The sequence below is a fragment of the Diabrotica undecimpunctata genome, chromosome 4 (assembly GCF_040954645.1).
Source record: "Diabrotica undecimpunctata isolate CICGRU chromosome 4, icDiaUnde3, whole genome shotgun sequence".
In the NCBI taxonomy this organism is placed as follows: Eukaryota; Metazoa; Arthropoda; class Insecta; order Coleoptera; family Chrysomelidae; genus Diabrotica; species Diabrotica undecimpunctata.
Window position 1 is genome coordinate 76165063 of NC_092806.1, and position 19116 is coordinate 76184178.

At 33.5% G+C, this 19116-nt stretch overlaps 1 protein-coding gene across 1 annotated transcript in view; it reads left to right on the forward strand.

Moving 5' to 3' along the window:
* Positions 1-11376: 11376 nt before the first annotated feature.
* lovit (loss of visual transmission) overlaps positions 11377-19116 on the forward strand; it is a 65712-nt gene continuing 57972 nt past the window's right edge. The window contains exon 1 of the mRNA XM_072529794.1: positions 11377-12366. Within this exon, the coding sequence (XP_072385895.1) occupies positions 12176-12366 (191 nt within the window). The 5' untranslated portion in view covers positions 11377-12175. The remainder of the gene's footprint in view (positions 12367-19116) is intronic.

The following is a 19116-nucleotide window of genomic DNA, read 5'->3' on the forward strand; positions in this document are numbered from 1 at the left end:
TTTCTAATCAAACAACGTAGTCTGGTGTGATCAAAAATAAAAGTAAAATTCTTTTAAAAAACTGGATTTGGATTTTCTCCAAAATATCCTAATACCGGAGTCCCCAATTTGGTATACAATTAGCAGTAATACTTAAAACTAGAAATTCAAAAAGATGAACTGTGTAGATCCAAGAACGGATTGAACTTCTTCTTAGTAGTGGTAAGTCTTCTTAGTAGTGGTTGACGTTATTGAGATTGATACAACATCCAGATAGGTGAATTTATTAGTGACATCGATTTTATGATTTTTATAAAAACATTCTGTTTACTTTTAGTTTATTTAAGTTAGCATAATTACGCAAACTGTAGAGTTTAATCTGATATCTATTTCCGAGTCTGCGAGGATAACAATATTATCTGCATACAACAGCATTAATAGTTCAGTATTTCCATCTATAGGGATGCCGCTGCAGCCATTGTCTTTGAAGTAATACTCTATATCACACATAACCATTAAGAATAAAACAGGGCCTAATACTTCTTAGTGGAAAACTCATGATTCGACAAAAAATGGCGATGTGTAAGAGCCGTTAGTTCGAAGACGTGTAGTGGCATTCGCTTAAAAATTCTGGAATAAATCAACAACACATAAACTGAGGTACGAGTGATTAACTTTATTAAATGCGCATTTAAAATCAACGAACATAGTAAAAACATTACGTTTTCGAAGCCGGAGCTGTATTTGTTTAACGGAGGAGAGTGTGTATACAGTGTCAGTGCAGCCTCTATTCGGCCAAAATTCTGACTGATATTCTGGAAGTTGCTCGCGCCATGGCATGAGATGTTCATATCAAATGTGTATAAATATTTTACATAAACAAATTATTAACACAATGCGTCGATAATTATTAGTGTATTCCATTGGTCCTTTTTTATGTATCATTGTTGTGATTATATTACCCCAGGATGAAGGATTTTGCTTTTCCTTAAGTTTCTTTATTAAAAAGTGAAGTTAGGTATAAGATCCAGTTGTTAGGGAGATATTTTAAGAATTTATAAGAGATTCAGTTAGAACCAGGAGATTTGTTGCATTTACAGCTGTTGAAAACTGTGTATACTTTATTGAAAATAATTGAGATGTAGAAATAGAGGTGATTCGCGTCAAAGAAATATGTATTTGCTCTAATAATTATTTCTTGAGAATTTCTGAAAAATGTTCCCATAAATCAACCAATACTTCCATATTATGTTGGTTGCAACGTATCCTTTTAATTGTGGTCTAAAACGTTTTAGCGTCCCTACAGTTAGAAAGGTTTGTTATAATTTCTCTATTATGCAGTTTTTTCTTTCTGATCAGTGAATTTTTGTACGCTCTTTTGGACGAGACATGAATTATTGAGATACTCTGAGAAAAAAGAATTTTGTCTGTAGATTGGTAGTCTATCTTTCACATTTTTTTAAATTTGGCTGATGTATTCATTTATTATTATTACCATTTTTTTTCCAATAATAAAGTTTTAGTTCAATGACAGTTTCATTTACCGCGTCAAGAAAATTATTCTACGCATCATCCATGTTAGGTATAAGTATAACTCAGGGGAATTCAGCATTTATAATTTATAAGTGAAAAGAACAGCAGGAGATATGAAAAAACTAAGTAGCTCTAATTATTATTGAATTAAAAAAAATGTTTCCACGTGAAACGTACAAATCACTTACCTTATAATGGTGTTTTGTAGGACTTAGGTAATTCATGTGAACTTGAGGAGTGACTACTCAATTTGTCACTGCTCTCTCAACTTTCTTGGTTATTTGCAAAATGAGTGCTAGATATTTCCATGAAAGCACCAAAAAGCGGACGGTCCGTCATGTCACTATCACCGTAGTTGAAGCTAACACGTTGTAGTACCTTCTCAGGCATCTCAAGTTTGCTTACTGAGCATGCCCTTAGATATTTTAGCGACTTGTGCGGACAAAATTAAAGAAATATAAAGAACTCTTACTCACAATCTATTTATTTAGTAAGCGACGATCGGTTTCGACTACTACACTTTTCTAGTCATCGTCAGTTCACCGGTGAAGTACAATCTTTACAAAGCAAAAAAAATACATATTGTAATACTACTAATTTAACCAAACCTTGCATCAGGTGTGATACGAAAAGTGCCAATATTATTTATGTTAGTTAAAATTGATGGTGGGGTAGGGGTGGTTTTTTATTGAATGTACAGTTAACATTAGTATAAAGATAATACAGTATACTCCCTCTATAACGAACACGGTTATTACGAGGTTTCGCTTATAACGAGATACATTAGATGTCCCGTGAAATTTCTATTGAACTATAACCGTCTGTAATAAGATCCAAACACGTGTTTTTTACGTTTTTAGTCCGGTCGTGGCTATAAATAAATACCTTTTCAAACAGCCCCTCAATAAACTCAACTGCAGCCCGCAATAAACTTCTTTACAATGAATAAATACAACTGTTTCACATCTTTAGAAAATATATGATAGAATGATACTGGACCATTTAAAGCAGTTAAAAATAACAGAGTTCTTAAAATTGCAAAAGCAATAGTTTATGTTATCCTTGAAAATACGATTTATACATTATGTAGTTGGAAAAAAAATAAGTACAGCTTTTTATTTTAAACAACTCTCTTATGTTTTAATATATTTCATTGACAATAAAAGTAAATAACTTTTTTTCAAAAACGCCATTCAAACAATATTTATTAACATCTTATATTGCTCCGAATGGCTTCACTATAGGAAGTTAATGGTTTAGAAAACTACAGATTCATATGTATGCACAGTATTATGATTGTCTGATATAACGAGATCGGCTTATAACGAGGTAATTAGTCTGTCATTTCAGTTCTCGTTATAGAGGGAGTCTACTGTATAAACAGTACTTACATTATGGTCCGAGATCTATTGTTAAGAATGCGTGTTTCAAATGCTCATTTTTTCGTTTTTAACTTAATATACATCGACCTGAAAAAGGGAATGTTTCTTAAGAAGCTAGTCTAAAAGCTACTTTGTATTATGATTGATTGCAAAGAAAAACACGTTAATATTTTTAACTTTGTCAGTGATGTTGTATTAAAGAAATTATTCTCCTTTATTCTAGAGATATATTTATGAAGATGTGTGTAATTTATTTAATTTGTGATGAGTTAATAACCTATTTCGAAATGATATATACTTCATCAAATTTACTTACCGTTGCACGTCATCCGCGTCATAGCCCGTAACGTCACATGATACCAACACGAAATATTTATGCGGTAGGTGTGTTCTTTTTTAGAATCACTTTGCCGATACACTGGCATAACAGCCACTAGAAATATTTTATTATATATGCGTAGAAATAATATTTAAATATTTTTATTAATGCTAACCTAAAGAAATACACAATAATATGTTTCATTTAATTTGTATAAATGCATTATAAAGCGTTCTTAAGAAGAACATTTTTTCGGAACACACTGTAACTGTAATCGAACGAAGGTGATATTTTGGCATAAATTGGTAACACTTATTTGACAGTTGCGGTGTTGACACTTTTTGTACTTTATTATTTTGAATTTTAAAGTGAATACCTCTTGTTTTATATTTTTACCTATTTAATAAAATCTGTTCTTTTTAGAACAAAATTAGTGTGTTTTATTTCAAAAATGTCATGTAAGAATTTAAATAGTCGTTGTAAAGAGTATAATAATAATTATGTGACCTATTGGATTTAAAATGGATTCAGGATTTTTTTATACGTTGGCAACTATGTCAACTTCGATCTCTGTCAATGAGAATGACGTGCAACGGTAAGTTAATTAGATGGACTGTATGTAATACGACACTAAATTAGAAAAAAGGGCGGTTTTTGCATAAAAAGTTTGCCAAAGTTATTATTCTAGCCAGTGAATTACTCCGTGAAAAAAATTTTTCGTGAAAAAATTAGCAAATGAAACGAAATATGAGAGTATAATAGTTTGTTTCTAAATTAAATTTAAGTTTAAGAAATTTGGGGATAGGTTGTAGACTATAGACTTGTGAGTTCGTCAGTGTATGATTAAAAACTGTATGTAAAATAAATTACAAAATTAAAAAAAGTATAATAATCACAGAAACACATAGAAAATACAGAAAACACTTCACACACAAGAAAATACACAAACACAAATTGTAGATCGATCTAGTCTCTACACAAGGAACAAATTCTAAGGGACTAATTCGTGCCTGATACAAGAAAATTATTTACCCATCTTTGACTGCCATAGACAACGCACCCTACCAGTGAAATCACAAATAAACAACCTTCCGCTGAATGGTTAAAATCAGACATTATAGATTGGTTGAAGAAATACAATGTTAATTTTGAAGAACATTAGTTAAAATCAGAATTGTTACAATTGGCCAAGACGAATCGACAAGAATCACCAAGATTTTAATGCTACCGAATAAGTAATGACATACGCTGAAGAAACACGACCTGACACAGAGAGTTAGACAGAAAAAGGATGTTAGGAACAGCAGAGATAAAAACACTAGAAAATTGATGGTAAAACACTATAGGGCAGAGCTAGAAGTACCGATATAAGACGTAGATGCAAGGCGAAGAACGTCAAGGACTAGTTAAGAAATAGAAGAGTAGAATGGAACGATTTTATCAGCCAAATGGCTACAAATATAGTAGTAATGAGGACAAGAGACGGTTTCCCAATAGGAAGACGATCAGTAGGAAGACCACGAAAATGATGAAACGACAACTTACTGGAGGCACATTGAAAAACACACAGCATCATGTCCACATAAAAAGAAGAAGAAGAAGAAGAATTAGTATGGGCAAATTACAAGACTTATTACAATACAAATATTTGCAGAGATGGATATAAAGATGAACAAGTATGTGAAAGGAAGCAATTCAAAAGTGTAACGATGTCGCCTGGCATCAGTGGTTTATTAGAGAAGAGACTATGTGTAATATTAATATCGAACCTGTAATAATTAACATTGAAAATAAAAATGAAATATGATAAACGAAAAACATATGTTTAAATCTTGCAACAATATGAATTAAGCTAAATAATGTTTTATTCTTAAAATAATTTTATTGTTACAAACCTATAACATTAACACGCTGTCAATATTATTGCAGGTTTAATTATTTTGTTTATATATAAATTGTTTATTAATTTACTAATCACGAATAATATTAAAAGAATTTATTAAGCTACTTCAAATGTAGCTGTAAATCTGCACCAAAAGTTTAAATTAAATCTAACATTTTACATTCTATTTATTTCATAATGTCAAATTTTATAATATAATCCGTGATCGGGACAGTGGCCACTTTCTGTCACTTGCTGTTGCGTGGAGTAATTTATGACTTATTTCGTATGCTTTAAATCAGCGATACTCAAACTTTTTTACAAATTTTGGCAAAAATGTATTTAAAAAAAAAGGGCATTATAAATATTACAAAATAAAACTTACAGTCTGACCCAGTTCACAAATTCAGTGAGAAGGATGGTTTGGCATAGCTACAACAAGTGAATCGATATCAGGATCAATTGTGCTTAGTTTCATTCGTTAATTTGGATAAAGATTAAGCCTACTGCGAAATTTATTTTTCATCATTTGTAGCATAGCAGAAAATTCAGTTTCACACAGGTAGGTGGTCGTAAAAGGAAGTAAAAGTAACAATCCTTTTTTTTGATAAGGCTGGATATTCATTTTTAATTTAGGCAGAATTCGGCTAATTTTAATTTTAAAAACTCTATTTTCAAACACCCATCACAAGATAGTTCTATTAAAGACTCTTTTTCATCCTGTTTTAATGTTTCAGGAATGCTATCGAAAATAAATGGTTGTCGGATCCAAAGAAACTGAGCATAGTCTTCGTCAAAATATTCTTTAAAACTATGTATTATCATTTGACAATGCTGTTTTATGTTAAAAATAAGATCATCTTTCATCATCTTGATAAAAGCATTTATTTTGTCGTTTACAGAATATAGATTATGTGATTTACCTTGTAAGCTTAAGTTTAGGTCATTTAATCGATTAAATATGTCTATTAAGTAAGCTAGTGTTGTGAGCCACAATTCATATAGTAACCGATCACGCAGTTCAAAATTGGTTTCCATTAAAAACACATGTATCTACTTCAGAACGCAACTCGAATAACATGTTAAACATTTTTTGATAATCATCTTACCTCTGTATGTAGCAATAACTGAATATGATTACTTCCCATTTCAGAGCATAGTTCTGAAAATAAAAGCGAGTTTAAGGCTCGAGATTTTATGAAATTGACTATCTGAACGGCCTCATGGAAAACATGTTTAAATTTATCTGGCATTCGCTTTGTACTTTTACTACAATGGGTAAAAGTACAATTTTCTGCAACCAGTTCTACTTTGGCAGTTACACCTCCGTATTTTTCTGTCATGGCTCGGGCACCGTCCGAACAGAAACCAAAGCATTGTTTTCAGTCTAATCCATTTTCCACAAAAAAAATTATTGATTTTCTTGAATATTTCATCAGCAGTAGTTCGTTCCGTTAACGTCTTACGTATATATGTACTCTTCTTCGATTTTGGTTTGAAATATATATCGGACATAAACCATAAGCTCAGCATAGTTTGTTACAGCTGTGCTCTCATCAAGTTGTATTGCAAAAAAATACTATTTTTTATCCGGTTTATCAATTTTTATTTAATATTTAATGCCATCATGTCGATCCTACGACGTACGGTATCATTGGATAATGGTATAATACAAAGCTGTTTACCTGAATTCTTCCCAAAAATACACATTACCATATCTTGTGCGGCAGGCAGAACCAGAGTGTGTTCGTAGTTCTCTGGCAGAACTAGTTCTTCACCGACCGGCAGAACTAGTGCTTTTCCACACTTCACAATTCATAAACTCACGAGGAAGGATGTCTCTACTACTTTTTGGTTGCTGCCGGTGAAATTCGACATTAATTTTTTTTGTGTCTCTCATCTCCGTTAACTTTCGAACCAAGTAATCCTTAGGTTTATTTTGCAACACTGAATGTTTTGTATTGTGGAGTGAAGTGGCGTTTTAATAGCGAAGGTTTCATACATTGGTTAGAAATAATTTCCGAACAGATTACTCATTGGGGTCTTGGCTCATTATTTATATTCGTGAATGTAAATCCCATATTATTGTATTCAGTATCATATTTCCTAACCGACACTTTTAGTTTTTTGAAAAAACTCTTTTTGTCATCACACTGTACAGGCTCTGACTCTGAAGTAGAGCTCGATGAACCGGGATTTTCAGACTTTCTGTTGTCTCTTTTAAGCCACTTATCCATTTTTTATATGCAAAAATTAGTACGAATCAGTAACAGCAAATTACTCGTTTCGACAAAACCAACCACAACGACTGACGGCCACGAGGAAACTGATGGCGTGAATGGACGTGAATCAAGGGCGGTGACAATTTGCCGTGATTCCAGTATTGCTAACAATGAATAAGACATTACGCGCTTTGGTTTCAAACTCACAGCGTTGCCATGCGCAACATAACATTTGTGTAAATTTTATTAAAATTCTTCGTTTCTTCTAGTTTATAGAGTACCACCTTTAAGTGCTTTTCGTATCACCAGTGGTACGCGTACCACAGTTTGAGTACGACTGCTTTAAATGATGACGCACGGGTAAAGAACCATGGACTCAACTGTACACACGTAAAATCCATGTAAATTTAAAGATGTATATTACTTTCTGATTATAAATAAAAATTTTATAGCAGTTTATAGTTAAAATTTTTGTTAAAAAGTGATAAATTAATTTGTTTATAAGTGTTTTAAATAAAATTAAGCCGTTAAGACATTGGCAGTTTGGTTAAAGGAAGATCAAAACAGATCAGAACAATTCAAAACAAACATTTTAAGCTTTAGTAAATGTTTCTATGTTAATTTTTTGCCGATATATTGAAAATTGATTTACACGCTCCCGAATTTGCTGTGATCTGACCGTGAGCCTTAGAGCGCGATATTAAAAGTTCAATATCTTAGTTAAAAATTAATATAGAAACATTTACCAATCCTAAAATGTTCGTTTTGATTTGTTCTATAACTTCCATTAGCCAGATTTTCAAAATTTAGAGCTTAGTTTTGTTTAAATCTCTTATAAACAAATTAATTCACAACTTTTTAATGAAATTTTTAATGTTTAATTGTTATAACTTCTTTATTAATAAACATAAAGTAATTCTGCAAAGTTTTTTAAAGCTGAAACAATTCCCTTTAAAATGGAGATGTTTTAAAAGTTAATTGCACGTATGAAAGCTAGGTTATACTTGGAAAAGCCCCATCGAATGCCTATTTTGCAATTGTTTTTCACGAAATTTGTTATACCTCCAGTTGTTAGTATAACAGGTAGTTATAGTAATTGGATTAAAGTTTATCCAACGCGTTTTCGTTATTTTTTAAAAAGGGATAATTTTCACTTTGTTAAAATTAAATATCTGTAATAGGTTAGATGATACAATCATTTAAACAATTAAATGGTTAATAACAAATTATCTGACGGGTTTTTAGCCTGGTCCCCTCGAGAAATCGAATCCACGCATCAAAAACATAAAAAATGTCAAGGTAGCGATGGGATATAAAAGTGCATACCGTAAAACTGGGTTACTTTGCACCATAGGGTTTCATTTTCTTAGAATGGATATAATGTTACTCGAAAGAAGATCTGAACTTTTTATTATAAATATCTATTCAATAGGTCGTAATATAGCTCTTATTATAGCTGTTTTTTAGTTATATTGTATAATTAAGACACTATCCTAATTTTATTAGTGGTGCAAAGTATACCCTAGAAGAGTCATACTTTGCACCGCTTGATATTTTAATAACATTTGGCTACGAAATGCTTGCTGATTATAGTAATCCTATCTGATTTTAAACTTTGCACGATTTAAATGCAAAAAAATGTTGGTCGGGCCAGTTTTTGAATATAAACCTACCTACATTTATGAAAGAAGCCTAACGGGAAAGAACATTGATACATTTTAAATGAACAAACCTTATTATAAGTACAATAGTAAAAATACGAAGTTTGAATCTAATCCCGTCACAGTTTGTCGCATTCTGGAACAATGTAAAATCCTCGTTTGGAAATTTTCTTGGGAGGATTTATGGAGCCAATTACATTGTCCCAAGAATACCATATTTCGTCGCGTCTTTCTGGCCATTTCCAAAACTTTAACGATTTTGACATATCGTTGATAATCGCTCCGTCATTTTCTATTGCTGTTATGACTCCAGCGTAAACATGATCTTCATAGACAAGTAAAACGTACTCACCAATATTTTTTTTAACATGATCTAATGCAGAATTTTTAACTTTTTCGGCAATATTTGTTCCAAGAGAACCTGAGGCGAGTTTTTCATTAAATTCGCTTTCTTCTTCCATCTCTTGCAGCTCATTTATTTCATCATCTGATGAATCCCTGCCTAGTGGAAAGTGGTCGTCCAAAGCAATATCGTTCTCTGAATCATCTACGACTTCTGGCTCAACAGCTTGATGAAGTGTGGAAGTAGATACTTCAGTTAGATCTTCTTAAATAATTTCAGAATGGGCAATACTTTGTCCTGCTGGAACATTTATTTTCTTTTTCTTCCCACGTGTCTTAAACTGGGTGGCTTCCTTTCTTTTATCTTCTAAATATCGAATGAAAGTGTTTTCGATATCTGACGAACTTGATTTATTATTATTTTTTGTTCTATGACTATCAGTTATCTCACTAGATTGCTGAGTTGTTTTTAACTGCTCTAAGAGCGGTGTTATATCACAAGGAACGATACCACATTTCCTAAATCCCGACTTTAATATCTCATCGCTATTCTTTTGTATTTTTTCGATTAATGATCGTAAAAGCGTTGGAAAAATGAAATGATAATGCTGGAAAATGAAATAAAATTTCCCTCCAGGAATTTTTTATTGGGGCAAATAATGCAACATCTAGCGGTTGTGTAACGTGGGTGCTATTCGGAGGCAAACATATAAAATGAATGTCGTGTTTTCGACACAAATCCAGGACTTCAACATTAATATGAGAAGACAAATTGTCTCCTAAAACGACCTTCTTTCCCTGAATTTTTTTAAGCCGGGGCAATAGAATAGTGTTAAACCAATTTGCAAATGTCTGTGATTCGAACCAACCAGATGCAGTATTTGCATAAACCGTACCAGAGGGGCCATTTTCAGTCCAGGTGTCCCACAAATGCTTGGATTTGTACACCACATAAGGGGGTAGTAGCTCACCAGCTGCATTTCCACACATCATAAGAGAAATGCTACTTTTTGAAGAGTTACAAATTCGTTCAGGATATTTAACCTCACGTTTAGTTAATACCTTTTTTTTTGTCCGGGATCGTCTGTTAAGTTCGTCTCGTTATAATTAAAAATAGCATGTGGCTCCACACCAGTTAATGTTTGTTTTAAATTTTGTATGTATTCAGCCATTTAGTCTGCATTGAGTGCTCCTCTACTTCTTTTTATGTTTGAGACTATCCTTACAGTATTGCAGTAAGGTCCTTATGACGACTTGAAAAAGATTAGAAACAATCCATACCAGGAGTATTATCTTTAAAGCGAGTTATTTTTTTTCCTTGGCGATTTAAATGAGTCTTGATTATTTGTCGTTATTCCATTCCAGTAACAGGAAATCCAGCATCACTAAGGCTATGAATGCATTGTACGAAGCACCTTTCCTCTTCATAAGAGAATATTGATGGATATCCAGGTTTTCCAGTGTGTACTCCATTTAATTTGTAAAAAATAGTTCTCCTTGGAATGTTAAAGGATTCAGCGGTAACTCTTGTACTCATGCTATCTTTTATTGCTGACCGAAATGCTTTCAAATCTTTTTCTGAGTAGTCTGCATATTTGCGAGATCCCAGTTTCCTTTTATAACGTCTGAGCATTTCCTAAAAACCATTTTCCTAACAACCTTTTACTCTTGGAGATACTTTGCACCACTTGCAAATTGGCGGTGCAAAGTATACCCAATTTCACGTGTTAAGTGCACATGTAAACAATGTTTTTTTTGTTATTGATATCATGGTTTAAAACCGTTATTTTAACAACTAAAATCGCAATCGATTGTGGTATATGCCATTAGACGTGTACTTACCAATTTGTGTCCGCTGGGACTGTCTGCACAGTATGATTTTGCAAAGTTGGAAAATAATAGATTTTCAAGGTTAATATTCTAACCGTTGCTGATAGATAACTGGCGACCGCAGAGACAATCGCGCGCGTCTTACTCACGTATTGCGATGTTGCCTATGTGCTCTAGAGATAGTACAAATACATATAAACAAAATTGAGCGTAGGTTTACAGAAAATATACTTTTACACGTTTGGTGCAAAGTTACCCTGCTCAGTGCAAAGTAACCCCGTTTTACGGTACTCAACTTTAGTAGCGGTACTATTCTACTTCTAACATATTTTTTAACAAATTTATTAGTGAACTTATATCTAAATTAGTTATTAAAATATTTCCGTGTAATTTTGACTAAATATTTTGAACTTCACTCAAATAATTTTTAACTTAAATCTCGAAATTATCTTTAAATCTCATTAGAATAATTTATATATATTATATTTGTAGCCAGAACGATGATTAAAAACTTATAGTGAAATAAATATTTGGTGTGGATTTGGTATTTAAAGCGACGTATTATTTTATGTTACTTGTTGAAATCCAATGTAAAACATACGTATCTTACTAGAGAAACTAGCAGTAAACTTACTAAATAACGTAACAGTATAAATTCATTCATTTCTACATTCATACATTCATTTCTTTCTGTATTTCTATATACCTTCCTATACTAAATAATATAATCTAAAACTTATATCTTAAATAATAAAATAACGTAATTTTATATCAATTCAAACGCAATAATAATATTGCCAATAAACCACTAAAAACTTGTGAATGTTACTACTTCTTGGTGTAGAACTTTATAATTAAATTAAAAAAGAGGTTCCGTAATTGCTGCGCAATCCAATTGCGAAGATTTATTCCTGTATTTAAAATTTCAGTCATGTCATCGACATACAATTAGAATCAATATTGTCCTATAATATTCCATAAGATAAAATATTTTTTTGTGAGTGATAGTTATAGTTATAGTTTAAATGGCGGAAAAATTATACGAGTATCAAGGTTTTTCTGGTAGATTTCATACGGTCAGAGACAATCTACGCGAGAAATATTCCGCATGGAAAGAAAACGATGATAGGAATTTAGTCAAATGGTTAACAGATAAATGCTTTTGTACTAATAATACCGATGATACCGATTGTTCAGAGTTTTCTCATATTTATAGGTAAGTGTTTATAGATATTATTAATAAGATTAAAGCTTTTAAAATTAAAAGCTTTAAGATAAAATAGTTATTGATATATTGATATATGCAAACATAAATACAATTAAATACATACTTAAATATACGTAAGCATACACACATGGTCATATATTTATAGAAACACACAAATTAGAATACGCTACCTATAAAGACGCGCTCACTGGCACACAAATAAAAATATACACACATAAGTAATATAACAAAAACGATACTGAAATGATGGTATCTTCCGAGATAAAATATTCCGGAAGCAAACTAAGCCTCCGTTCGAATTTCTGGGTGAGGTCTATTTTACGGGGAACAAAATTATAGAGATTATATAGATTATATAGATAATAGATTATACAGATTATAAGTCTTACAGGTAAGAGTATGGAATTGGTAGATAAGCTTAAAAGAAGAAAAGTACAAATTGCTTGTATTCAAGAGACGAGTTAGATAGATAGAGAGATTCAATGCGGTGGCTTTTAGCCTATTCCGCAGCAACCTTTTCAGATCTATTATGGTCCTATAATTCTAGATTACATTCTCAAGCCTGACCCTTTTTAAAAGGTCTACTAGCTTTGAGACTGAACCTTCCATATAGTTCTTTGCCGGTAGCTTTGATTCGCCTGATGTAAAGAACCGCATATTTGTCAGGCTGTCGCACTGACGGACAGAATCTGCATTGGTCATCATCTGGCAATCCCATCAGCTTCAACTGCCTATTCAGCTTGCAGTGCCCTGTTAACAGACCTACTATGGCGGTAACTATTTTTCTGCCTTTGATTACTAGGTCTGCTGTAAATTTTGGCATATGTTCTATAATTCCTCTACAAGATTTGTGTGCTGCCCACTTTCTTGCAGCCATTCTTGTTTGGTCATTTCATCTGCTTTTTTATTGCCATTATGACCCTCGTGCCATGGTACCCAGGCTACCGTAACCTTGTTACGGTCTCCTAGTTTATTTAGGGCATTCACATAATCCCATACTAGCTTAGAATATCTACATCTATGCCTCCAGCGTTGCACGCTGGTTATAAGAGTGGAATATTGACCTTATTTTTAATTTACTTACAAGAGCAATATTTATCTCTTCACTGCAAAGATTTATCCAGTTCCGGTTTCGTGGAATTTCCTCCTTCTTATGTGGGTTTAACACAGTCTTAAAAGTAGTCCTTACGCGTGGTTTAGTTTCACCTAAAGAAGGTTGTTCCTCCTCCTTAACCTCCATATATAGGGATGCTTCCCCTGATTTACAGAAGCTAATTGCTACTCGCTTTTCCTTCAGTGTTTTTGTCTTCCCTACCTGTTATCGGAAAGTTAACTTTCCCACTCCGAAAAAGAGCGAAATTTGGAGTTTATGGAGCTCTTCTCGAGATTTAGAATTTATTAAGAAGGTCCATAAAATCCCTTTGTGTGAAGGATTGCTTCCTCAGGCTGTCCATAGATGTTTCTTGAGCCCATGGTTACTTATTCTTAGTCTATTAATGATATTTTTTTGAACTTAAGACGTGCCCATCTTCATCTTGTACAAAGACACTGCATGATTGCGACATTATTCCAAAACCTTAGGGTTGGAATCACCTCCTTTAGCCACCTCGTTCTTTTCTCATCCGCACAGTTAAATTCTAGGAAATCCAGCCTGCAAGTACCCCTCAGAAAGCGAACCTGAGGTACTGTTTCCGGAATTTCTTCATCAGCCACCAGATCGCTTTTTAGACTACCTTCTTGGCTTTTTCCCTTTGCGTTGGCTTTCAGGTGGTGTGCTTCCGTCTGACCTTCTTTTTGGACCTTCAGCCTTCTGAGTTTGTTTTTGTTTTGTTCTGGCCTCTAACGGCTTTGACGAAAACTTTTGCCTTGCAGTGGCCTTGGTAAAATTGGCCTTGATTATAGCCCTTTTGGCTTGTATTTGATCTTGGCCAGGTTTCACTAGCTTACTGATTTTAGCTTTAGAGTTGGCAGATAGCTTTGCAGCCTTAATCTCTTTGTCTGTCATAAAATCAACGTCTTTCAACGCTGTAGCTCTGACATATTTTGTAGTTTTTTGCCTTTCAGTATAGGGGGTTTCTTTAAAACCTCCTGACTTTCGGAGTTCGGATTTTCTTTAGAAGTTACTTTTTAACTTTAGAGTTTTTTGGACTTTCGGCCTCGGGAACACTTTGGTCCGGGGTATTTGCTTTTTTTTTATGTTTACCATATTGGTTTCACGAGTAGTTGGGGAAAGACGTCCACCTCTTGCAGAGCCCCGCTTGCGATGGTAAGGTCTATATACGTTGGGGTGCGACCTGTTTGGGACACTGTTACCCTAGTACCTTTCAGCATTCACCACGGTGCCTTACCGCTTGGCTTGGGGAGTATTTATCGACTATCTCCAGGCTAGATACACTGGATTAAGTTTCAACAGGATCACCTTATAAAGGGTGCAATTAATGATTACATATCATTGTTGCGAGTACCCAGCGGCCTAAGAACTGTTTTCACAAAGGAATACATCCCTTGGCCTCAAGAGTCGCGGTAGAAAGGACAAAGGGTGAAAGAACTAGGTTGAGGATACAAATAGTGATAGTATTGGTATTAAAATTTTTACTTAATAAAGCAATGTTCAACACTTGTGTGCATATGTCCCTCAAATTGGTTTGGGTGAGAATAGAAGGAAAGTATTCTAAAATGAATTAGGAAACATACACTGAGTGATATTTCATAATAGAAGAGAGTCATACTAAGAGATGGATTGAAGATAAAGAAGATATGAAGCAATACATGAAGGACTAGGCTTTAAAACTAGAAATAAACCTAAAGATGACATGCTGGAATTAGCAACAGCATTAGATATGGCGATTGTTAACACATTCTTTCAAAAGAAAGAAAGTCAACTTATCACATAAAAAATGGACAAAATCACTCCTAAATAAATTATTGCATGAAAAGAAGATACCTATACTAAAAAAAATATCGGAGAGCACCACAAAAAATCAAATTTTTGATGTTAAAAGATGGAAAAGAAGATCTATTCAGGGCCAAAATAGTACAAAAAATGTACTGGAATATGAAAGAAAGTCCTAATACAATTTGGAGGAATATGAACAGTATACTATTATTAGAGATAGTGCTAATGACATACTTGGAAAGACCTCAGAAAAAAAGTTTGAGAATAAAGAAACCTGTAGTGGTGATTAAATAAAGTTCAAGAAAAAATAAATACGAAAAAAGTATATAAACAACGACAAAAAACAGGTGGGACACCAATCTTCAAAACTATAATGTCGCCAAAAAGGAAACGAAAGTACCAGTAGTAAAAGTTAAAGCAGACGCGTATACAAATCTATACGATCATCTTGATACCAGGGAGGGCAAAGCCAATATTATAAAGGGTGATTCATTTAGAGGTACTTTTTTGGTGGGGATTTGATTGGAGATCGTGCATGAATACTGTCAAACTGACATTTTGCTTTTGTTCAGTATTGTTTGACATTTTATGATGGAAAGACTTAGCCCGGCACAGCGTCTAGAAATTATTAAGTTGTATTTTGAAAATGGGAGTTCTGTGAGAAATGTTTCGTGAACTTAGAGCAATTTATGGTCCACATAATCGGCCTACCGAACGTACAATTTGCTTTACGATTAGTAAGTTTGAAACCCAGTTTTCATTATTGGATAGCACGCGACCACATAGACCACATTCAGCGGTAATATATAGTGTACTCGAAAATAATGAAGAATCGATTCGTCGCCGTTTTCAACAGCTTGGTTTGTCATATGCAACAATTTAGGATATTTTACATAAGGATTTTTTTAAAAGCATACAAAATTCAATAAGTGCAAGAGCTGAAGCCGATCGACCTTCCGAGTCAGTCGATGGGCTCTTGATAAGCTTTCAGAAGATCCACTGTTTTCGAGAAAATTTTTGTTTTCAGACGAGGCCCATTTTTGGCTTAATGGGTACGTTAATAAACAAAATGCCCGTATTTGAGGTAATCAACAACCCAAAGAGGTTCAAGAGTTGCCATTACACCCTGAAAAAAACAACTGTTTGGTGTGGTTTATGGGCTGGTGGAATCGTTGGTCCATATTTCTTTAAAACAGAGGCCGGTCAGAATGTTACTGTGAATGGAGACCGTTATCGTGCCGTGATAATAGACTATTTGGTACCTGAAATAAAAGCTCGTGATCTCGGCGACATTTGGTTCCAACAAGATGGCTCCACTTGACATACAGCCCATGAAAGCATAGCTTTACTGCGAGAAATTCGGTGAACAAATTATTTCACGCTTTGGACCAGTGAATTGGCCGCCTAGATCCTGTGACATCTCACCTCTAGACTCTTTCTTTTGGGGCTACCTAAAGTCCAAAGTCTATATGAATAAACCAGATACGATTGAGGCATTGGAGGCCAATATTACTCGAGGCATTGGTGAAATACCAATCGAAATGCTGGAACGAGTCATCGAGAATTGGAACTTCAAAATGAACCAACTTAATCGTAGTCATGGTCAAAATTTAAAAGAAATTATCTTTAAGAAGTAATTGTAAAGAAATTGTATGATAATAAATATTTTCAAATAAAATTTATTTTTTTCATTGTTTTTTTCTTGTTGAAAAAAGTACCTCTAAATGAATCACCCTTTATAACAGCCAAACATACAGCAAAGAAAGTAAAAGATTTTAACAGAAAAACAGTTGCGCTAACGGAGACAGTAACAGCAATGGCCACTAAAATGACAAACAAGAAACTTGTTCAAGCACTTAAAAAATAAAAATAAGTAAAGCAGTTGGACCAGATGATATTCCTGGAGAAGTATGGACAGCTTTAGGGGAGACAAGAACAAGTTGGTTAACAGGTTTGGCTCATAGAATTATGGAAGTGATATATAATAATCTAGACGATTGCTATACAACAATGCCCAAATTATAGGGCTATAAAACTACTTTACCACACTTTAAAAATTTGGGAGAGAGTAATTGATAGACGGATACGTGAAGAAAACCAAATATCCGATAATTAATTTGGTTTTATGCAAGACTAGATTAACAACAGACGCAATTTTCGCTATAATAAAGTTGACGAAAAATAAAGAAATAAAGAAAAAAACACTTATATGGAATTTATTTTAATGATTTACTCAAAAAAAGTTTTCCCTGTGAGTACGTGAAGATTGTGAGAGACATTTATGAGGAAGTAATAACTATTGTTAGACAGGTGTAGGAGACACTGATAAATTTCATGTGAAAGTAGGATTGCACCAGGGCTCGGTGTGGTATTTGAAAGTAATTACTATTAAAATGGAAATTTTCTTCGGAATTTTTTCGGAAAAATGCCACAATAAACCTCAGACACAATGTACAAAATGTATATATCGAAAATGTGAGTGACAAATAAGAATGCAGTTCGAAATTTTATAAGTGCAAACGCCTCTTGTACTTAGTCTATGAGAAATAGAAGTACCACGAGAGCGTTATCTGCACAACGATAAAAAAAGAAATATAGAAATGATATATTTGTATATACAAATAAAATCCTAAAAAAAGGAATCCTCGAAATTCTTGTGTCTCTTTAACTTACGGAAATAGATCACAAGTACAAAATAGAAAATGGTAAATATTTCAAAGCGTGTGGTCTCCGTACGGAGAGATATCGCAATGAATATATTTAAAACAAATAAATGCAATAATAACATAGCAGAGAAATGGAATACACCAAGCGTATGATCTCCTGGGAGAAATATCGCAACGAATATTTCAACAAATAAAATAACAGCAATAATAAAATAGCAAAAATGAGAATATATTTGAGCGTATGATCTACGAGTAGAAATATCGCAACAACTGTATTCGACAGGTTAAAAAATGCAATAATAATATAGCGAAGTAAATGGGCACTTTCTCTGTGCATGATCTATAAAAGAAATTCCACAGCAGAAAGTACAGAAAAATAGCACAAAACAATATATATATATATATATATATATATATATATATATATATATATATATATATATCAAAATTCACATAAATATCAATATAAATCAAATATCAAAAATGGTAAATAAAGGGCAGATTCTAGGTGGGTAACTAGCACCGAACCTAGAGTCTTAAAATACGAGGGTGAGATCGAACTGGCCGACTACAGAAAATCCACCTTCTTTTATACACGAAAATCCTTTGTCTTTAGGGATTATGACGTATGAAAGTGGACTTCCCGTAAAATCGACCAATGGGAAATTTTAAATTGCTCAAAAGTTGGAATAACCCTTATTTCAACCAATGAACAATTTTTCCCGTGTTTGGAGATGTTTCCCGCTCGCCGATTGGTCAGTTAATGCGAGTGTACGAGAACAGTGACAATATAAATTTAAATTTAACGAGAGATGAAGTGGTTAGAATAATTTCCCTCATTGAAGACGAAAGAACTCAGAAATATGTGGCAAATTTACTGGGTGTAAGGTACCGAGAGACTGGTCTTTATGAAAGACGAGCTGTAACAGGTCGGCCAAGAGCAACTACGCATGTGAACAATAGATTTTTAGTCCTCCAGGCTTTGCGTCGAAAACATGTGACTGCAAGTCAATTTCAACATGACTTAGCCAAGACTCGAAATGTAAGTTGTACGTGTGTCTTTAGAACCTGTTAGGCACATCTTAAGACAGTCTGGAATTAGGGCCAGAGTAGCTGCCACTGCCCCGAGACTTACAAGGGAACACCGTATAGTGCGTCTAACATTTGCAAGAGAGC